The 22,100-nt window shown below is 44.6% G+C and overlaps 1 protein-coding gene across 1 annotated transcript; it reads left to right on the forward strand.

The window, feature by feature from the left end:
• Positions 1-892: 892 nt before the first annotated feature.
• Positions 893-21,127, forward strand: FUNDC2 (FUN14 domain containing 2). Its single transcript, XM_070952153.1, has 5 exons — positions 893-1,064; positions 8,306-8,456; positions 10,080-10,155; positions 11,866-12,003; positions 14,338-21,127. Exons 1-5 carry the CDS (start codon positions 893-895, stop codon positions 14,413-14,415), a joined length of 615 nt encoding a protein of 204 aa, XP_070808254.1. The 3' UTR covers positions 14,416-21,127.
• Positions 21,128-22,100: the final 973 nt, after the last annotated feature.

Genomic DNA, 22,100 nt, shown 5'->3' on the forward strand with positions numbered 1-22,100 from the left:
ATGTTATTTGGATCTGGCTGGAGCCTTTAATAAAATCAGAATGCATTGATTGCATTCTCATATAGGAATAGTTGTAGGTAGGACAAGCAGGAAAGTCTGAATCAAAGGTTAATTCTTCCTTTCTTGCAAGGTATTACATGAAAACCTTTTGGTGTTGCACAGTCCAAGGACTTAGCAAATATTCAAAATTGCTGCAATAAATTACTTTTTTCAGAGAATGATGCTTTGTTTTAATTTACTTTCCCACACGGGGTGTAGACACTGTGGGAAGTTATTTGGATCTGGGCTGGGGCCTTGAATAAAATAAAATTGGATTGCATTGATAATTCTTACATATTGCGTGAAGCGTGTGCCACACGTAACACACACTTGAAAAAATGTGCCACATACTTTTTTTAAAAAACAGTAACAGAGTTGGAAGGGACCTTGGAGATCATCTAGTCCAACCCCCTGCTCACACACGAGACCTGTACTAGGGATTCGAACCGCCGAACTGTCGACTTTTATGATGGACAAGCTCAGTGTCTTAGCCATTGAGCCACGTTATTTCAGTGAGGGTTCCCTGCACAGCATGGGTGTACGTTCAACGGCACGGGAGGGTGAAGAGGGGGGAAAAAAAACCACTCTGCACACGCTCAGAGGCGCTGTTTCACCCGGACGCAGGAACCAAAAGCCGCCTCTAGGCGTCCAAAATCTCCTTTGCTAGCATTCAAAGGGGCGGGGCCTAGCCCGATGACGCCACAACCCCGCCCACAAACAGAGCGTGCGTCGACCCCGCCCACCGGACGGGTCGCCTAGGTGACCCAACAAAACGCAGCGCCGCTCGGGGCGTCCCTGCTAGTCGGCTCCCTCCACGCGCAGGCAGGAGCGCGCATGCGCCCTCCGGAGCGCGATGGAGGGCTCCGCCTACCCGGGGGAGGAGGAGGAGGAGGAAGAGGAGGAGGAGGACCCGCCTTACGGCCGCGGCGCCCACTCGTGCTCCTCCCTTATCCGCCTCGAGCAGGAGGCCAAGCGCAGGAAACGGGCGCGGCAGCAGCAGCGGCAGCTCTACACCAACATGCCAGGTGAGGGGCGCCCGCCCGCCGCCCCTTTTCCCTCACCTTGCCCCCCCCACGCCGTTGGGAATAAAGGAGTGACGTCACCGCGGGAGTGACGTCACCGCGGGAGGCGGGTCGGTCGGCTGGCTCCGCCCCCTTTGGCCTTCCTCTCTCTTTCTCCAACCCCCCCCCCCCCCATTTTAGGAAGGACTCCCTTGAATGTGCTTCTGCACCTTTTGGACTCCATTACCCATCTTCCCCGGCCTCTGGGAGATTGGACCACAATGCCTCTAACTCTGCTGGCTGGTCCTACCTTACAGGGGTGTTAGGAAGATGCCCCCCCAAGGGGCGGGGGAATGGAATCAGGGAGGTTCCCTTGAAAACTGCTGGAGGAAATCTCATTTCCATGTATGGTCCTAGAGGCAAAATGAAATTAATATTACTATTTTTTTTAAAAATAAAATAAAATCCCTGACTGGGAGTTCTGGGAGTTGAAGTCCAGGTGTCTTAAAGTTTGCCAGGTTTGACAAAACATTGAAATAGAAATTGTGGTCCTTTTAATTTAGAAATTTAATTTAGAAATCCTTATTTGATTTAGAAATGGTGGTCCTTTAATTTAGACATTTAATTTAGAAATCCTTTAATTCAATTTAGAAATTGTGGTCTTTTGATTTTGAAATTTAACTTAGAAATCCTTTAATTTAGTTTAGAAATTGTGGTCCTTTCATTTAGAAATTTAATTTAGAAATCCTTTAATTTAGAAATTGTGGTCCTTTATAATTTAAACACTCCTTGCGTGGGCTGCTTTGAGATGCCTAATAGTTTATATGGACTCACTATTTAAAAACAAAAGCTTCTATCCACTCATGTTTACTTATTATTACTATATCCCATTTCATTTTGTACATTTGCACGACATCAAAATTAAGGATCCATCTATCTATCTATATGTGCATTTATTCAATGCCCAGAGTTTTTTCATGGCCACTCAGAACGTTCTCCCCTGCTCATTTGACCCTCACCATAACTCTCTAGGGCAGCCGTCCTTAAATTGCAGGCAGTTGTAACAAAGGGGTAATATTGGTACTGTGTTTTCCCGAAAATAAGAGCCTGTCTTATATTTTTTTGAACCCTGAAATAAGCGCTCGGCCTTATTGCCATGCGCTCAAAAGCCTGATTGGGCTTATTATCAGGGGATGTCTTATTTTGGGGGAAACAGGATACATATCCTGGGGATTTTGGAGCACTTTGGAATTGACTCAGTTTGGAATTGTTGCTGTTGAGACCCTTGTATAAATAAGTCTCTGTATGTGTTCGAACATGCGTGTTCAGAGTAATGGCAGTATTTGAGACCTGGAAAAGTGATAATTGGATCAAGTAGTTTAGAAACCACCACAGCTCTGAGGAGTTCTAGGCTTCCTTTATACAAGTCTTGCATTGTTAAGATCAGTTGTGTTGATCTGGAGCTGTGATGTCCTGCTTGTGGCTTAACCACATCCTAGTTTAATGAAAAGAAGGACTAAGGATGACATGATAGCAGTGATGCAATATCTCATAAGCTGCCAGAAAGAAGAGGGAGTCAAGCTATTCTCCAAAACACCTGAGGGCAGGACAAGGAGCAATGGGTGGAAACTAATCAAGGAGAGAAGCAACCTACGCGCCTTTCGCCGTGCCCTCAAGATGTTATGGTTCCAACAACTGGGCTGGCCTAAACATGAATTTTAATGGTGGTTTTAGTTTTTTTTTAATAATATCGGGGCCAAATTATTTAATATATTTTAAAATTGCTTTTAAATTTTTTTGTATATGTGTGGCTGTGCACCGCCCTGAGTCCTTCGGGAGAAGGGCGGTATAAAAATTTAAATAATAAATAAATAAATAACTTAGAACTAAGAAATTTCCTGACAATTAGAACAATTAATCAGTGGAACAACTTGCCTCCAGAAGTTGTGAATGCTCCAACACTGGAAGTTTTTAAGAAGATGTTGGACAACCATTTGTCTGAAGTGGTGTAGGGTTTCCTGCCTGAGCAGGGGGTTGACCTCCAAAGTCCCTTCCACCTCTGTCATTCTATATTTATATTCTATTCAAAGTGAAATTTGGGAAGAAGATTTCAATCACCACCACTTCATCAATCCATGTTCAGGACTGCTGTAAAGGCCTGTTCTTTCTCAGCCTGTTTCAACTGAGCTTCCAGATCTGTGGCTGGAAATAACAAATTATTTTGCTTTTATGTCACTCCCCACTCATCCTTTTGCATTGTACAGTAAAAATAAAACAGCGTATATTTTCATTAGATCGAATTTCACCAGGCTCAAGGTTGACTCAGCCTTCCATCCTTCCAAGGTTGGTAAAATGAGGGCCCAGATTGCTGAGGGCAAGAGGCTGACTTTATAAACCTTAAGAGAGCGCTGTAAAGCACTATGAAGCGGTATATAAGTCTAAGTGTTATTATTGAATTAATTGTTGAATTAATGATTCAAAAGCCATTCTTAATGAGATGTTATTGCCCTTCCCACAGACCCATCTCTGGCATTCTTTGTTTCAAACAGGGTGGATAAAAGTCAATGATTTTTTTGATTTAAATTGGATTTTTTTGATTTAAATTGGATTTTTTTTTATTTAAATTGGATTTTTTTGATTTTTATCAAATTTATTTTAATAAAAAACTTTTGGGGTAAAAATCGATCGTAAGATAGTTTTCTATTTAAGATGCATAAATAATTTAGTTTATTCAGCACGAAATGGAGCTTAGTTATGTAGCAGGAGGCTGTATATTCTGCAACACTGGGACTATCGGTGAGTCAACAGTGGGTCAAAGGAGTAGCAGAGATGACAGCTGCTCTTTAAAAATTATGATTTAAATCGAGTTGATTTAAATCAAGCCTTTTTACTAGTGATTTAAATCATGATTTAAATTGTGATTTAAATCAACCCAATTTAAATCAAATCCACCTTGGTTTCAAAAATTCATTTTGTACAGATGTAGATTTTCCTTGGGGGCAAAGGGCTCAAAGGGGCTGCTTAGACAGCCCTGCCGAGTGTGATAAGTTGAGAGTGTGTGACTGACGATCAGAAGTTGAGTATCTGTGTGTATAAATGGGGCATCTGACGTAGCTGCGTCCTAGGTATCAGTTACACAGCACTTGGCTTGCCCTAAAGAAAAATACTGTCCTTGAAAAATTCTCCCGTCCTCTGTTAGCAATCAACGAACTTGCCGGTTCTGTTGTATGTTTTAGCTGGAGGTTAAACATAGAAAGGACCGGTTGCAGGAATTGGGTAGGTAGAGAAAGGAAGGACGAGGGGTGACATGATTGTACTGTTCAAATGTTTGAGGGGCTGCCACAAAGTGGGTGGGGAAGGGTTCAACCTATTTTTCGTAGCACCAAAAGGGCAGGACAAGAAGTAAGTTGGAAGCAACATTAAAGAGAGATACGACCTAAAGCTAAGGAGATATTCCTGACAATGAGAACAATCAATCAGTGTAATGACTTGCTTCCAGAAGTTGTGAGTGGAGTTCATCACTGGAGGCTTTTATGAAGAGATTGGATATCCGCTTGTCTGAAATGGTATGGGGCAGTGATGGTGCCCAAAATGTGCCCGTGCGAACGAATGCACGTGCGTGTGCCCCACTCCCCAAAATGCATTGCAAGCACCCCCCCCCCGGGCATGCGCTCTGGCCCTGTGCATGCACATGCATTCCCCGTGCATGTGCCCCCTGGCACATCCACACTGCCCCACCCCCCCCAGCCCCTGTTTTGGCTTCTAGGTTGATTCTCCTGCATTTCTGCCGTCCGTGCCTTCCCCAATCTCCTCAGTTACTTGCCCCACGCACGCTACTTTTTTCCTCCTGAATTTCTGCCGTGGAGAGGCACCTGCGGAGGGTGGAACCTGTGGAGATCAGGGAAGGCACGGGTGTTGTGGCCCGTCAGTGGCCTGTGCAGATTGTAGCTGATTCTGACAACGAGGAGGCAGGTGTGGTGCTGTGCCAGCAGCCTGTGCAGCTGGCACTCAAGTCAGACAATGAGGAGGCTGGGGAAGATGTGGTGCCAGAGGCCTTCAGAACCTCCAGAAGCTCCTTTAAGTGAAGAGGACGAAGAGGAGGAGCCTCTTCTCGATGCACGGGCGCGCAGAGCTGCCAAAAGGCAGGAGTGGCTCCTCAGGAGGAGGTCCCCTCGAGAGTAAGGTTTGGGGCTAATTGGCCACTCCCTTAGCCTATTTAAGGAGGAACGCTGACTGAAGCAATTTGTAGGGAACAACTTTAGTTCACTCTCCTTCGCATTTGGATTCTCTGCAAATTGCTTCTGGGCTTTCTGCCAACCTTCGTAAGATTGTGATTACTTTATCTTTGGTTTCTTAAGAAAGTTTATTAAGAGCCTTTGTTTTGAAAAAGACTGAGTTATTTTAGTAAATTAAGTTTTGTACAAACTTTGTGTGTGCTGTGTGTTCTTTGGGGTCCGTAGCTGGGGCAGAACAACAGGCGGCAAAAATGCAGCAGAAATGCATTTGGGGGGAGAAACAGGAGATCAGGAAAGGCCCCGCGCATGTGCGGCAGAGACCCGAAAACCAGCTGGCCAGCGGGAGCGTGCACGGTGAAGCTGGGCTGGGTGACGGCTGGCGTGCCCGGAGAGAGGGCTCTGCATGCCACCCGTGGCACACATGCCATAAGTTCGCCATCACAGGTATAGGGCAGAGGTGGGTTTCAGGAGGTTCTGACCAGTTCTGGAGAAATGGTAGCGGAAATTTTGAATAGTTCAGAGAAACGGTAGTAAAAATTCTGACTGGCTCCGCCCCCATCTATTCTCTGCCTCCCGAGTCCCAGCTGTTCGGGAGGAAATGAGGATTTTGCAGTAACCTTCCCCTGCCACTCCCACCAAGCAACAGACTAAAACAGAATAAAAGAACATTCAACCTCCCAAATCCTTCAGAATATCTTTTTCTTTTTTTTTCTTTTCCTGTTATTCCTTTGCACCTTTTTCTCTAGTGTTTTCCTTTTTAATTTTTTTCTTGGTTTTTTGGGAAAATGAGATATTTTGGGAAATATTAAAAGGGCAGAATATTTCCCCTAAAAGGGAGGCAGAAACTCAGTCCCCCCACCTTTGTTAATGGGCCATGAAGGCCTGAGCCAGTCCATTTTACATTAACAGATCCTTCAGGCAGAGCCATAGTAGGAATTGCCCAAAGCCCCTTCATTACATCATTACCCAGCAAGAGTCAACCAAGCCTGGGACTCAGACAACCTACAAAGTTACCCCTGCCTGGCCCCATGGGAGTCTGACAACCAATCAGAATACAAGCTCAAATTCAGAAGCTCAGAGAGAGCATAAAACTCAGGCACTCCCAGCATCTCTTCCCTTTTTTTCCTCTTCACCCAAGATCTTCAAGGCATGTGATCCTGTCCACCATTAAAGCTATTTTTCCAAGCAGCCACCATGTTTCCAGTGTGCCCACTTGGAACCTGAGCCCAGATGGGCATTTCTTCCAACAGTATATTTTTTTTAAAAAAAAAACGAGAAACTGCAGAGGGAAGGAAAGTTGCGTAGCAAGAAATACGAAATACAAAAATACCAATACATTAATTCTTTGCAACACTACAGCAAGTTTAAAACACCATTAAAAATTCTGGTAATGAGCTCAATGTCAAGAACTCATTTGACAAATTTTTAGGACATGTGGATTCAGATTTATTTATTGCAACTAAATAATTTCTTATTGAAAACCTCGGCTTAAAACAAAGCACAACGCAAAACAGCTCAAAAACTGTGATCTTTAACTAATAGTCATTCTAAACTAAAAGACAAGGATTCCTTTTTACAGTTTCAGATGTTTCTGGATTTCACTTCCTGTTAACTTGCAGTATACACAGTTTTGGATGTAATGTTTTGGAAAGCAAAGTAGCGAATTAATGAAACTTTCTTTCCATTCTAATCATTATTATGTTTGCATTCCATGTTAGCTGATACAAATAAACCCTATACTGACGCAAGCAGCAACAACTAATTGTATTTATGGAGAGTTTTGGAAAACACAAAAATTTCTGCACTCTTGAGCTATTTAGTTGGTCATTAAGTATTCAGTATTTCTGGGTTTTTCCCCTATCACCATGGCTTGTGTTTTTTGTTTTGTTATGAGCTTGAATACTTTCTGGAAAGCTAACGCTTTCTGGAAGGAAATTGAGATGAAAAGTTCTTTTTTTGTATCAAGTGTATAATACTGTTGAGCCTTTGCACCCAATACAATTGTAGGCATTGTTGTTATTTAAGATGACAATAATTGAGCATGTTTAACAGAAACAGATGCACAGTGTTAGAAATAGAAAGTGCCATTTAGAGGAGCCTATAAAACAAGTCAACGTATTTATTACAGTTCTACAAGCTCCTCTGTCTACATTCATCTCTATTCAATTCATATATTTGCAGACAGACTGGCATAATAGAGATATTATGACTCCTCTGACCGTCAGCAGTGAATTAGCTTGCATCGCTGCATTCTAACCACTGCAAAACCGCAGCTAAAATATGCTAAGCTAAAACATGCTTGACTTGTTTGTGATTTGATTATGATTTATTAATATTTTTGCCTGTGAAGCAAACCGTTGTTTTTGTTTCTGTTTTGCAAATGATGTCATTTCCCATCTACTCAATAAATTATGGGTAACAATCCATGGATGAGAGCACTGTTTGAAAAGTCCTCCAAGGACCCTTCCAGCTCTATTCTGATTGACTGACTGATTGATTGATTGATTCCATTGCATTTGAGAAAGTACGTTTCTGCCACTTCACTTCTTTTTGCATTTTTGCTGCAGAGTAAACTTCCTTCAAGAGGGACGCGGTGGCTCAGTGGCTAAGAGGCTGAGCTTGTCGATCGAAAGGTCGGCAGTTCAGCGGTTCGAATCCCTAGCGCCGCGTAACGGGGTGAGCTCCCGTGACTTGTCCCAGCTTCTGCCAACCTAGCAGTTCGAAAGCACATAAAAAAATGCAAGTAGAAAAATAGGGACCACCTTTGGTGGGAAGGTAACAGCGTTCCGTGCGCCTTTGGCATTGAGTCATGCCGGTCACATGACCACGGAGACGTCTTCGGACAGCGCTGGCTCTTTGGCTTTGAAACGGAGATGAGCACCGCCCCCTAGAGTCGGGAACGACTAGCATATATGTGCGAAGGGAACCTTTACCTTTTAAACTTCCTTCTCCTGTAAGTCACAAATATTATTTTTCTTTTTTTTTCACCCCGTTTTATGATTTTGGCCTGATTTTTTTTTTCTTTTTTAGGAAGGCAGAACAGTGATGAGGATGTGCTGGACCTGGCTGAATACACCAAGAATCAACCGTGGTGGCGCAAACTATTTGGACCGAGTTCAACTTCCAACGAGGAGAAATACAACGTGGCCACCCAGCTGGCGATTGGAGGCGTCACAGGATGGTGAGGCTATTCTGTCCAGGTTGCGCTTGGATTAATGGATGGGTGATGGATGAGCAAGATCAGTCAAGCGGTGCCATAATTCCTGGGGTTCAAATATCCACTTTTTTTTTTTTTAACAGATCATTTGGCGATGCTTTAAATCATGAGTTTGAGTTTTTTTTGTGCATTCAACTCAGTTTTTAATTCTGCTGATTGCCTGGACTGGTCCCTGCAGTTTTTTGGGCAAGGTTTTTCGGAAGTAGTCTGGCCTTGCGTCCTCCTTCCTAGAAGCTGACAGCGGGGGACTGGCCCAAGGTCATCCTGCTGACTTTGAATCTAGAACTCCCAGTCGCCTGGTGATTGGCCCAAAGTCGCTCAGCCGGCTTTTGTGGCTAAGGTGGGATTAGAATTCTCAATCCCCTGAGAATTGGCCCTAAATCACCCAACCGGCTTTCATGCCTCAGGCAGCACTAGAACTCCCAGTCTCCTGGTGATAAATACATTAGGTCATCCAGCCGGCTTTCATGCCTCAAGTGGCACTAGAACTCCCAGTCTCCTGGTAATAAATACATTAGGTCATCCAGCCGGCTTTCATGCCTCAAGTGGCACTAGAACTCCCAGTCTCCTGGTGATAAATACATTAGGTCATCCAGCCGGCTTTCATGCCTCAGGCGGCACTAGAACTCCCAGTCTCCTGGTGATAAATACATTAGGTCATCCAGCCGGCTTTCATGCCTCAAGTGGCACTAGAACTCCCAGTCTCCTGGTAATAAATACATTAGGTCATCCAGCCGGCTTTCATGCCTCAGGCAGCACTAGAACTCCCAGTCTCCTGGTGATAAATACATTAGGTCATCCAGCCGGCTTTCATGCCTCAAGTGGCACTAGAACTCCCAGTCTCCTGGTGATAAATACATTAGGTCATCCAGCCGGCTTTCATGCCTCAAGTGGCACTAGAACTCCCAGTCTCCTGGTAATAAATACATTAGGTCATCCAGCCGGCTTTCATGCCTCAGGCGGCACTAGAACTCCCAGTCTCCTGGTGATAAATACATTAGGTCATCCAGCCGGCTTTCATGCCTCAAGTGGCACTAGAACTCCCAGTCTCCTGGTAATAAATACATTAGGTCATCCAGCCGGCTTTCATGCCTCAGGCAGCACTAGAACTCCCAGTCTCCTGGTGATAAATACATTAGGTCATCCAGCCGGCTTTCATGCCTCAAGTGGCACTAGAACTCCCAGTCTCCTGGTAATAAATACATTAGGTCATCCAGCCGGCTTTCATGCCTCAGGCAGCACTAGAACTCCCAGTCTCCTGGTGATAAATACATTAGGTCATCCAGCCGGCTTTCATGCCTCAAGTGGCACTAGAACTCCCAGTCTCCTGGTAATAAATACATTAGGTCATCCAGCTGGCTTTCATGGCTAAGTGGAGACTAGATTTCCCAATCTCCTGGTGATTGGCCCAAAGTTACCCAGCCGGCTTTCATGCCTAAGATAGAACTCCTGGTGTTTGGCCCGGTTTTCATGCCTAAAATGGGACTTCAATCTCCTGGGTTTTCAGCTTGGTACCCGGAGCCACTACATTGAACTGACTCCCATCTAGCCTTGTTTTATTTGACACTCTCTGTTTTTGATTTGCAGGTGCACTGGATTCATCTTCCAGAAGGTTGGCAAACTAGCAGCGACCGCAGTAGGAGGAGGCTTCTTTCTGCTCCAGGTTGGTGTTTGTGCACCATGGGCGTGAGAGTGGTCAGCAGTACAAGGAGGCATCTGTCTTCAGCAAGAGCTTCACCCTCATGTTTTAATCTCATGGTAGCAGTGATAGTAATCGTCATCTTTTAACGACCTCATAATTCCTTGCGGGGTGGAGTCTGGGCAGCTGAATGGAGCTGAGTGTTTACTGGCCGGATGCCTTTCCTGTTGCCAATGCAGAGTTTTGTTCAGCAGATACATTCTCAATTGAGCCCAGAGAGAGCAACATCTGCCTCTACCTAGGATCGAACTCACAGCCTCCTGACTGTGAGGCAAGAGATCCACCTCTAGGCTACTGTACCACTCGGTAGCCATGCTAATAATGGTGGTAGTTTAATGGAGTCCTTTAGTCTCCTGCTTTTTGACTTGGCCATGTGGCACTTTCAGATCTGACATACTCACCTTTTAAGATAGAATCTTTTTAGACTATGGACATATTCAGGTCAGGGACAGCCTTGTGCTCTCGTATCTCATGGGATGTCCTGCTGTTACCTGTAGGACATCTTTGCTTATAGAGATCAGGAACATGAAACGTGTGACTCCCCTGTAGTTCAGTAACATGAACTACATGTAAATGAGCCGCGGTGGTGCAGTGGTTAGAGTGCAGTACTGCAGGCCACTTCTGCTGCCTGTCGACTGCCTGCAGTTTGACAGTTCAAATCTCACCCGGTTCAAGGTTGACTCAGCCTTCCATCCTTCCGAGGTGGGTAAAATGAGGACCCAGATTGTTGGGGGGCCATAGGCTGACTCTGTAAACCGCTTAGAGAGGGTTGGAAAAGCCCTGCGAAGTGATATACCGTGTTTTCCCGAAAATAAGACCCTGTCTTATATTTTTTTGAACACTTGGCCTTATTGCCATGCGCTCAAAAGCCCGATTGGGCTTATTATCAGGGGATGTCTTATTTTGGGAGAAATAGGGTATAAGTCTAAGTGCTAGTGCTATTGTCCTTCCTTCCTTCCTTCCTTCCTTCCTTCCTTCCTTCCTTCCTTCCTTCCTTCCTTCCTTCCTTCCTTCCTTCCTTCCTTCCCCCTTCCCTTCGCTTTCCTTTCAGTGGTTAGAATTCAGTATTGCAGGCTAACTCTGCCCACTGCCAGAGGTTCGATCCTGACCAGCTCAAGGTTGACTCAGCCTTCCATCCTTCCGAGGTGGGTAAAATGAGGACCCAGATTGTTGGGGGCAAGAGGCGGACTCTGTAAACCACTTAGAGAGGGCTATAAAGCACCGTGAAGCGGTATATAAGTCTAAATGCTATTGTTATTGACTCAGCCTTCCATCCTTCCAAGGTGGATAAACTCAGGACCCAGATTGTTGGGGGCAAGATGCTGGCTCTGTAAAAAGCCACTTAGAGAGGGCTGTATAGAAGTCTAAGTGCCATTGCTATTGCTAACATCAGGACAATTGCTGAGAGGTCTGGATCTTTCATACCCCTGCTAGTTTAACAGGGTGATTAGATATAAGACGGTGGTATCTTTTGGAGCTGCCTACAAGGATCAGGGGGTTTGAGATCCTATTCTGCAGTAGTTCTGCTCTTCCCTGGGTGGAAAATGTCTGCCTTGCATGCCTTTTTTGTTTGTTTGTTTGTTATGAAGTCAACTGGGGAAATGAGCACACTGTCCAGGAAAACCTGGTTTTACGTGCAGACTCTGGCTTCATGAAACCTCTCCCCCTCTCCAGCTTGCAAACCACACGGGGTACGTCAAGATCGACTGGAAGATGGTTGAGCGAGACGTGAGCAAAGCTAAGAAGCACCTGAAGTTTTCTAGTAGCACCTCCAGCAAGCTGGCGCCGGAGGTGAAGAGCCAATTCGATGAGGTGAGATTGAAAGCCAGAGCTGCGAAAAGATGGGTTTTGGAGGGCTGATTGCTGGGGTGCGAGTAAGAAAAACAGAATAATTATGCAGTAGAGAAGGAGAGTCAAAGAATTAAGTTCAGCAATCTGCACTCCTCCCAGGATTGTGCTTTCCTTCCTAGCTAAGTAACAGTTACATAGTTGTGGATTTTATTTATTTAGCGTATGGCTGGTCACACACAATATTAAAACACTTCATTTTTACAGGTTAAAACAATTAAAACAATAATAAAAAAAGCAGTAAGAAAACCTAAGAGGAAAACAGAAATAACATTTCAGAGTTTAATGTCGAGTTTGGAGATCTAGTCAGTAGCTGTCGTCATTACGCAGAGGAAGTCCCTAAAATCTCCTGGATACCTTCTGTTAGAGCATTCCCTCACTATATGTTGGATAGTCTGTCGAGGGGCCCCGCAATCACATTGTGCTGAAGGTGTCTTTCCCCATTTATACAAGGAGTCAGCACACACCCCATGAGTTGTTCTAATTCTATTGTATGTCACCCATATGTGTCGGGGTAGATTAAATCCTGGAGATATACTATTAGGATTAATATGCTCAGAAATATCTTGGGCGGAATAGCTACTCCACGCTTCCATCCACTTTTGTGTGGTGTTCTGATGATCGGCCATCAACTTACGCGCTGTCAAGAGTGGTGGGTTTCTTGACTTTAACAGTTGTGGAAAATCAGTGGCACAGTTTTCTCCAGCACAAAGACACCCAGACACGTCAGCGAATGCCCTAACAGAGTTTCACAAACACTCCTTCCCAAATCTGTGTAGATAGGACTACACCCCTACATTGTCACCTTGCCCTCCAAGCAATTTTGACAAATCTCTGGACATCCACAGGGCATGTCTGCTTAGATTGCATTTGGCCTGATAGATCACCCTTTGAGGAATCCACTAAATCAGACAACAGTCAGTGGTTTTGCTCAATTCCCTTTGTTAGCTTTTGCGATCTTTGCTCCACCTGATCTGTAAACCTTCCATGAGCTGATCAATCAGTTATTAGACAGGGCTTACGCGGGTTAAACCTCGGCTTGTTTAGCCACGGAATTTTGGAGAAACCATAAATGTTGGTTCCGCAGAAACCGCTCAAGTGTAAATCATTGTTTGGGAACCAGAATAGCAGGGTTCACCCAACATTATTATTTATTTATTGGTTCGATTTATATGCCGCCCTTCTCCGGAGACTCAGGGCGGCTTACAATGCGTTAAGCAATAGCCTTCATACTTTTGTATATACCTGCTTAGTAGGGCTTTTGCCCCCCCCCCCCCCGAAAGCGGTGTTCTTTTTTAAACAAAGTCAGCTTATTGCCCCCACAATCCAGGTCCTTGTGTTACCTACGTCGAAAGGATGGAAGGCTGAGTCAACCTTGAGCCTGGTGAGATTTGAACTTGCAGTAATTGCAGGCAGCTGGTGTTACTTAACAGTGCTTTAGTCTGCTGCGCCACCAAGGCTCATCAAGAAATAACTTTCAAGTTTACATAAAGATGCCCAACTGCAAAGCAGTTAGGTATTTCCTAAGCTGGAAGAGGGAGACAATTCTGGACAGCAGGAGAGCTTTGCCGAGTGCTGCTTTTGATCCACTGTAGTTGTTCTGACCCGGTTCCCAAACACGACAAACCCTCTGAAGTTAAATAAATATTCCCTTTATTAGAAGCGACAGCAGCCCTGGCAAAAAGTCTCTCTCTCTTACCCCAGGCTAATAAGACTGTCCGACAGGGAGATGAATAGCTGTCTGCCACAGCTATTCATCTCCACCCCCTGCCTTTTATCTCCAGAGCTAGGATGGGGCTTCGCTAGCAGCGGTGGCTATTCCATCCCAAGGATCGGCCCATAGATTTCCCCTGCTCTCCTCTCCTCTCTGCCTTCTGTGCATCCGTGCATCAGACACTGGACCCAGCTGTTCCTCCTCTTCCTCATCAGCCACCTCCAGACCTGGGGGCTGTTGACTCTCCATCTGAGGGCTGACGGACGGCTCAGGCTCCGCCTCTGTCTCTATCTCTCTGCCAGCTCCATTCTCTCTTCCCCCTTGGAGCTCCCAGGTTGCCTTGATGCTGGTCCTGACCCACGCCTCCTCCTCCTCCTCCTCCTCCGATTCAGCTGCTGGAGGGGCCGGCAGCTGACAGACCACAACAGTAGTCCAAGTAGCTGGCTTTACTCTGGGTCATTTTATCTCCCCGCTGTTCCCAAAGGAAACCCTTCTTTGTGAGGAACTTTTTAACAGCTCTAGCAGCAGAAGTACGAAGAGTCCAAGCTCAGCCCCTGTAAAGTTTCTCACTTTTCTCACTCCAGGTGGTCAGTTTTCTGAAGAGGAACGTCCTGCTGTCCGGAGGTTTCGTTGGCGGCTTCTTGCTCGGCATGGCTTCTTAGGAAAATCTCACCCAATCTGCCTTTCTACCGGCTGGTCTTGAGGCCATCTCCCGCTTGGTTCCTCCACTGCCCGAATAGCCCGCTGAAGCATTCAGCCTCCTGACTTGCCTTTCTTTTGATAACCTGCAAAGCAGCAACCGGAAACACCACCGCTAGCCTTCTCTCTCTCCCCCCTCCCCCGACTTCCTATTTTGTTCCTCCTTTTTAATTTGATACAGGAGGGAATTTGGATCGATCTTCAAGATGCATTCGATCCCTGCCTGAGATGCCAGAAAGCTGCAGAATTGCCCTTCCCACCCTGCCACACATTTATTTTTATTTTTTTTTCTTCCTTTACTGGCATAACCTAGACAACTTAACTGTGGAAGGACCCATAGCACCTGCTTATGTGTTCTCATGAAGTGTCAAGAGTATCTCCTAGCAGACCAACAGGACGGAAGCAAGCAGATCAACAGGACGGGACGAGAGCACGTCCTGAAATAACTGCCGTCCAGAAACGGCTTCTTCTTCTTCCTGAATTCCTAACAGCGCCTGAGAGCAACAGCTTCTTGGACTCACTCATCCAAGTTGTTGTTGTTGTTGTTTTTATTTATACTACAAGATTACTGGAATAATCTGTGGAAACTCTTTGACTCTGCTGTGTGGGATTCTCTATAGTCCTCTTTGTCTGACCGGAAGTCTGGAAGACTTGGTAGCGCTGCCTTCTCAAGGAAAATATCTTAAAAACTGGGTTCTCTGTTAGTCTCGACCGTCTGGTTCAGAACTCCCAGGCGGCGGGGTGCAGGGTGAAGGGGCAGCTGAGTAGGTTTGCTTATGCCCTGAGCTCTGCATAGGAGAATTAACTTCAGCCCAGAGCCAAAAGCAGCCAAATTCTGAGCTCCGTTGCCTGAAGTTTGTTTCCCTTTATAGGAATCGCGAGATTGAGCAGAAAAATATGCTTTTAGGTATGCTTTCTCCCGAAGTCCGTGCCATCTTATCTGTGGGTTAGCGACATTAGCTCGTAGAATGGAAGTTCCTATAAATGCATACATTATTGAATAACAGCAGCTTTCTTGGCCTGGAACCTCTTTCATTGGTTTTCATAGGTAGAACTCTGTACCGTAAAAGCTTTACACCGTCCTAAGAGTGTTTTTTAGCAATAGCAATGGCATTTACACTTATATGCTGCCCAGTGGTGCCTACAGCACTCTCTGGGGTGGTTGACAAGGTAGAAATAGCATTTGCATGTTGCCCCCCACAATTTGGGTTCTCATTTTAGCGACCTCGGAAGGATGGAAGGCTGAGTCAACCTAGAGCCCCATAAGGATCGAACTCCTGGCAGTGGGCAGAGCACACAGAGCGATACAGTTCTGCATTCTTTAACCACTGCGCCATCAGGGCTGATCATACACGCCACCAGGGTTCATCATATGTTTCTAAGAACATACAGGACTGTCTTGCAAAACTCCCATCCTCTGGCTTCACGAGACAATCCGAGGAAAAGAACGAGCTTGATATTCTGACCACTTGGAACCTCCAGATTTAAAGGCCGACTGGCTGTCCCAGCAAATCACTGATCTCCTCACTTGAATTTAGGCAACTAGAAAACTCCATTCTTAGCGCAGGGTTTCAAACAGACCAGGAGCAAGTCCCCATGTTGGCGTGTTACAACCATATTGATGGGGTAATGGGAAATTGAGACAGTCACATTTGAAGAATATCGGCTTAGGAAAAGCGGAAGGCGTGTGTGTACGATTGTCGCTGTTGCTGCTCAGCCATCTTCTCTTGGCGTGGATGGGAAACTAGGTTTGCCTAGACTTGTGAGAGAAAAGCTCTAATTCAGCTCTAGGAAAGTGCTTTTATTAATGGCTAAAACTGAGGAAACTTTTTGCTGTAGCTGATGGACTAGCAAAAAATTACCACAAGTTACCTGTTCAGCATCAACTAACAAATACCATATTTTTCGGAGTATAAGACGCACATAGCTTTTTGGGGGAGGAAAACAAGAAAAAAAATATCTGCCTCTGCCTCCCAGCATCCATCCAGATGGATGCTCCCACCAAAACATTCGTTGTATTAGACGCACTGAAATTTTCACCCATTTTTAGAGGGGGAAGAGGGAAGTGTGTCTTATACGCTGAAAAATACGGTAGGTCTCCTCTTTCTCAGGCCTGTTAAGCGATCTGGAAAACACCTTGGAATTCCAGTTCAGTTTGCTCTCACTGCTTTTGCGGAGAGTTACAAATAGACCTCAACTTACAACAATTCATTTATAACGAAGTTATGGCGATGCTGAAAAAAAGTGGCTTCTAAGAGCCGCAGCATCTCCATGGCCATGTGATCCAAATTCGGGCCCTTGGCATGTGTTTAATGATTTGGGGGGGGGGAACGTGATCATCATGGGTGAATTTCTGACAAAGTCAAGGGGGGGGGAGAGTGGATTTGCTTAACTGCCCCGTGTTTCGCTTAATGGCCAAAGTTCTAAAATCAGATGCCACTCACTCAATAACCACACAGCTTAAGTGACAGAAATTCCAGTCCAATTGTGGTCATTAAGTCAAGTACTACCTGCAAAGCTTTCCCTTGTTGAGTAGAAGTTTTAGAATCGTTGGTGAAAGAACTTAACTTTATCTACAATTCTCAGTTGAGAACTTATATGTATTTAGCAGCTGCTGTTGGGCTCCTAAAAACTACCGTAAAAATACATCAAAACTGGAAGACAAACCCGAGCTAGTTGGTTTTAGGCAGTGGTGGCACTCAGCCGGTTCACACCGGTTCAGCAGAACCGATAACTAATTTTCCGTTGAGTTCGGCGAACCGGTGGAGAGAGAGAGGGGTCCGTTTCAGTGCCTGGCGCCCAGATGCCCTCACTTCCCCCAAGCATTTTTTTGCTAACCTGATTTCCAGCTCTGTTGAGTTTCTTTCCATCATGTGCAAAGTTTGTGGGACTAAAAAAAAAATTCAAGCAATCCATTCCAACTTATGCGGGGAAAAAAAGATCTCACGAAGTTGGAATTGATTTAACTTTTTTCTTTTTGGTCCTACAAACTTTTGTTTCCCTGCACACGTTGGCGAGAAACACGGCGGAGCCAGAGATCAGGTTAGCAAAGAAATACTTGGGGGAAGCGAGGGCATCTGGGCGGTGGTGGGTGGGGCGAGCAAACCAGTTGTTAAATTATTTGAATCCCACCACTGGTTTAATGTGATGATTCTGACCATGAACTTCCAAATCTGGGAGGTTAGGCAAGAGGTTTTTGCTACCATATATTAAACTGAGCTGTTGATTCATCTTAATCAAGGATTGTCGTCTCTGAATGGCAGGGGCATGGCATGGTCTTGATTTTAGCATTTTTTTAAATTTAAAGGAATGGCCTTCCAGAATTTCCCAGCTGGTATACCTGGGACGCGGTGGCTAAGATGCTGAGCTTGTTGATTGAAAGGTCGGCAGTTTAACGGTTCGAATCCCTAGTGCCACGTAATGGGGTGAGCTCCCGTTACTTGCCCCAGCTTCTGCCAACCTAGCAGTTTGAAACCACGTAAAAAATGCAAGTAGAAAAATAGGGACCACCTTTGGTGGGAAGGTAATAGCGTTCCATGCGCTTTTGGCCAATGAGACATCTTCGGACAGTGCTGGTTCTTCGGCTTTGAAACGGAGATGAGCACCGACCCCTAGAGTCGGGAACAACTAACACATATGTGCGAAGGGAACCTTTACCTTTACCTTTTATACCTGGGAAGTCCATATATCTTTAAAGTTGCCAAGTTTGCGAAACGCTGGTCTTTTCTAGTAGTTGAGCAAAGGTTTAAGGTTATATATTGGGACTATGATGTATTCATATCATGTGTCTTGTCGTTCCTGCTCCCCAAAGGAAATTGATGGTCACTGTAGTCCTTGGGCAGTAGAATTCTCAGCTCTTGCAAGACAAGTTTCAACCATTACAAAGATCCCCAGAACTTTGGTGAATTTTCAGAAAGACCAGAGGCCATTTTCAAGGTTTTTATTATCTACCAGATGTCTAAAATACTTCCCATGTTAGGAATCCTTTAAACACAAGAGGGAGCTTGAATAAACTGACTGAGCTATTGGGAAAAACACGAGAGATTACAATATCACCCTTTGGGGGATAAAGGATGGAGGCAGGGGGAAAAAATATTTTAAAAGCATTTTAGTAGAAGACATTCAACTGACAGCTCTTTTATGCAACACTTCAGTCATCTGTTTAAATGTTTTTAAAATACTTTTCTTTCCTTGCAGGAGTGTGAATGGCCCACTTGTCTACAACATTTTAAAACAGATGGGTCTTTCTCCTAGAATCCCAAAACTATTAATGTGCGATGCAGACACAGTTGCTTGGTGTTGCAATCAGACACTGTGTGTATACATATATACGTATATATATCAAATTTATATTTTGCTGATGAAGAAATAAAGGGAGACTAGTATAGATCTATTTCAAGCTATTTAGCTCTCATCAGCTAGCCACGCCCTTACTCGGATTTGAACTTGGGCTCGAATCCGAGTAAGGGTATGGCTAGCTGATGAGAACTAAATAGCTTGTAATAGATCTATACTAGTCTCCTTTTATTTCTTTTTATCAGCAAAATATAAATTTGGTATAAAATGGTTTGTCATGAATGCGACTGCTTGAGGGCTCCTGGATTGGAGCTGAAAGGCGAAAGGGAAGCAGTATGCTCCCTCCCACTTGTTGAGGTAGACCAGGTGCCTCGATAGAAACACACACACACACACAGTGTTTCCCCAAAAATAAGACCGTCTTATATTTTTAAACCCCAAAATAAGCATTTGGCCTTATATATTTTCACAGGGGGAGGGCTTATTTTAGCATGTGCTTATTTAAGCATGTGCTTAAAAGCCGATATATTATCAGGGGGTGTCTTATTTTCAGGGAAACATGATGTGTGTGTTTTTCTACTTGCACACACACTGAGGCACCTTTGGCGATTGAAGTTAAAACATTATAGAAATTGGGTCAATTTTGATTTACCTGGGTGAGGCACAGTTGCAAAACTGAGTTCAAAATCCTATCAGCCCTCTGTGTCAAGACTTGGAGGAATCTATGGTTCTAAGTTTTTATACAATATTCAAATGTTTTGAAGTGAGAATTAAATGGTTTTTGGGGAGTCTCTTTTATTTATTCAATCTTATGCCATCAGATCTCTTGGAAAATGGAAACTCTCGTTAAGCGTGGGGTTGTTTTCTGGAATTAAGCCTAGAAGAATTAAAAAGAAAAGTTGAAAAGGCTTATGATGATTGTTAATTATTCAGAATAATTTTGTCCCGTGAGGCCATTGATGTTTGCTGAATTAGTGGGCAACCTGATGCTTTGCTAATTAGTTTATACAATTAGTTAATAAGCCATGAATCTTGGAATTACTGCCTCCCAAGAAACTAGGAAGCATCAGATTGACAAATTGTTGTTGCATGTCCTACTAAACAGTGGGTCTATTTCAGATACATGTCTCTTTCAATACAGACATTCATTTTTATTAATTCCAGGCTGTATAGTATTCACAGGGGTGGTATTCAGCAGGTTCTGGAGAATCGGTAGCGGAAATTTTGAGTAGTTTGGAAAACCGGCAAATACCATCTCTGTCTGGCCCCAGAGTGGGGAAGGAATGAAGATTTTGCAATATCCTTCCCTCAGGAGTGGGGAAGGGATGGGGATTTTGCAGTATCCTTCCCCTGGAGTGAGGTGGGAATGGAGATTTTGCAATATCCTTCCCCCAGGAGGGGGGAGGGAATGGAGATTTTGCAGTATCCTTCCCCTGCCATGCCCACCAAGTCACACCCACAGAACAGGTAGTAAAAAAAATTTGAATTCCACCACTGGTATTCTACCACAAATAACACTTCCTGAGCTTGGAAAATTGCAGTCAACTCAGATCACTGGTCTATCCAGCTCTGTATGATCAATGTATGGCCTTGAACTGCAACTCACATGATTCTGGCTATTCTAGTTAGGGCACATGCCTATATCCAGTTTATACTGAGCTGACAACAGGAATACAGGATTCCATTCTAGAGCATTATATATATATATATATTTGGAGGATTTCATGGTTTGACTTTGGCTACTGAATGTTTGCTCACAACAGTCATCAGATTCTCGTGTCAACTATCCAGACTTTTTAACAGCTATGTATTTCTCGGTGACTGTTGTGGCCTGCCGGCAGCCAGTGAAGCTGGCAGCAGAGTCAGACAGTGAGGAGGTTGGGGAGAACTTGGGCCAGTCCTGGGGGCTGGGGAAAGCTTGGATGAGGGCTCTGCATCGGAGGCAGTGAGGGGGCCAAGGCCATCTGATAGTTATGTGCAGCCTCCGGAGTTTGACATCAGCAAGGCAGAAGAACAGCGGGAGCCTGTTCCCAGTGTGCGCATGCGCAGAGCTGCCAGAAGACAAGAACCATTAAGAAAACAGGGTCGACTTGGGAGTAAGGCTTGGAGACGATTGGCCCTTCCCATAAGACATAAAAGAAGAGCAAACGGGACGTGAGCTTTTGCAGGAAGCAATTAGTTCATTTGGCCGATTCAAGATTTGAAACTTCTGCTTGTGACTCTGTGCCAAGTTTGGCTTTGCCCTGCGTCTGGAAATTAGCTCTCTGGCAGCGTTCCATGTGAGATAGGTGGGTGTTGATAACCTTCTTCTGACAGACTGTTTATCAAGCCGTGCGGACTGTAAATGAAAGTAATTTAGAGTCGGATAAATAAAAGAGGTTTTACAGGACTAAGACTTTGCTTCATGCTTTCTAAGTAAGCTGAGGTCAGAACAGTGACTTAAGATTTTACTTTAAGATGAGAAAGTTACTTTGTCTTGTCTTCAGCATAATTCTATCTAAGAAAGGCGATTCAAAATATAAGTTTATTCTCTTGGGCTTTTAAATATTAAGATAACATGATCATATCCTTGTATGGATCGAGTATTTATTGAACTGCAACAAGGTCAGAATCTCATTCCACCAGCTTTGCTAAAAGCTTGCTTACAGTATACACAACATTGCAGTTATTTTGTGATGGTTTCGACACCGAGGAGGCACGAGATACAGAACAGCGAGAGTTGTAAAGGGAGCTCAAAATCCCTTGGGGAAACATTTGATTCAGTCTAAATGGGTGTGTGTGTGAAGAGGAAAGGAGTGCTACACTTAACATTCTTATTCCCGTCATAGAAATGGGATTTCATCTGCATCAATAGCAAAAACGTTGAAAATTTAAAAATAATACTTGCAACTCTGGCTTTCCAGAAAAGTGCCTATTGCTTTACAAATAAGGGAAAGGAGGCCACACCGCACACAATATGTAGCTATCCCTGAACATCAGCTGCTTCTATCACAGCGTGACATAAAACCAATATTGTGCAGTTGGATTTGACCGCTACTGAATCGAAAGCCCAAAGGCGGCTTTGTCTCAACTTTGCCCGGCGAAAAAAACGGGCACCTCGGAGAAACCTACCGCTGAGCTAAAAAGCTGGCTCTCTGGGCTTTAGTTGCCAGCCCGTTCCCGTTTAGCGGGAAAGGACAACTTTCGAACACAGCGAGGAACGAGGACTTTGCGAGCGTAAAATCTTGGCGTTTCAACAAAGGACTTAGCTTACACGTACCACACGTAAACGAGATTAGGTCTGAAATTTGACGCCCAGCAAAAAAACAGGCTGGATTTCACCTTCCAGTGGAATATTGCTCTTCTGTGGACA

Source organism: Pituophis catenifer, unplaced genomic scaffold, assembly GCF_029215685.1.
Source record: "Pituophis catenifer annectens isolate HBS135680 unplaced genomic scaffold, rPitCat1.0.hap2 SCAF_11, whole genome shotgun sequence".
Classification (NCBI taxonomy): domain Eukaryota; kingdom Metazoa; phylum Chordata; class Lepidosauria; order Squamata; family Colubridae; genus Pituophis; species Pituophis catenifer.

Coding starts and splice junctions, on each gene's coding strand:
- FUNDC2 (XM_070952153.1), top strand. CDS start 893: ATGGAGGGCTCCGCCTACCCGGGGGAGGAGGAGGAGGAGGAAGAGGAG. Junction 8,457..10,079: donor ATTGGAGGCGTCACAGGATG/GTGAGGCTATTC, acceptor TTTGATTTGCAG/GTGCACTGGATTCATCTTCC. Junction 10,156..11,865: donor GAGGCTTCTTTCTGCTCCAG/GTTGGTGTTTGT, acceptor CCCCCTCTCCAG/CTTGCAAACCACACGGGGTA.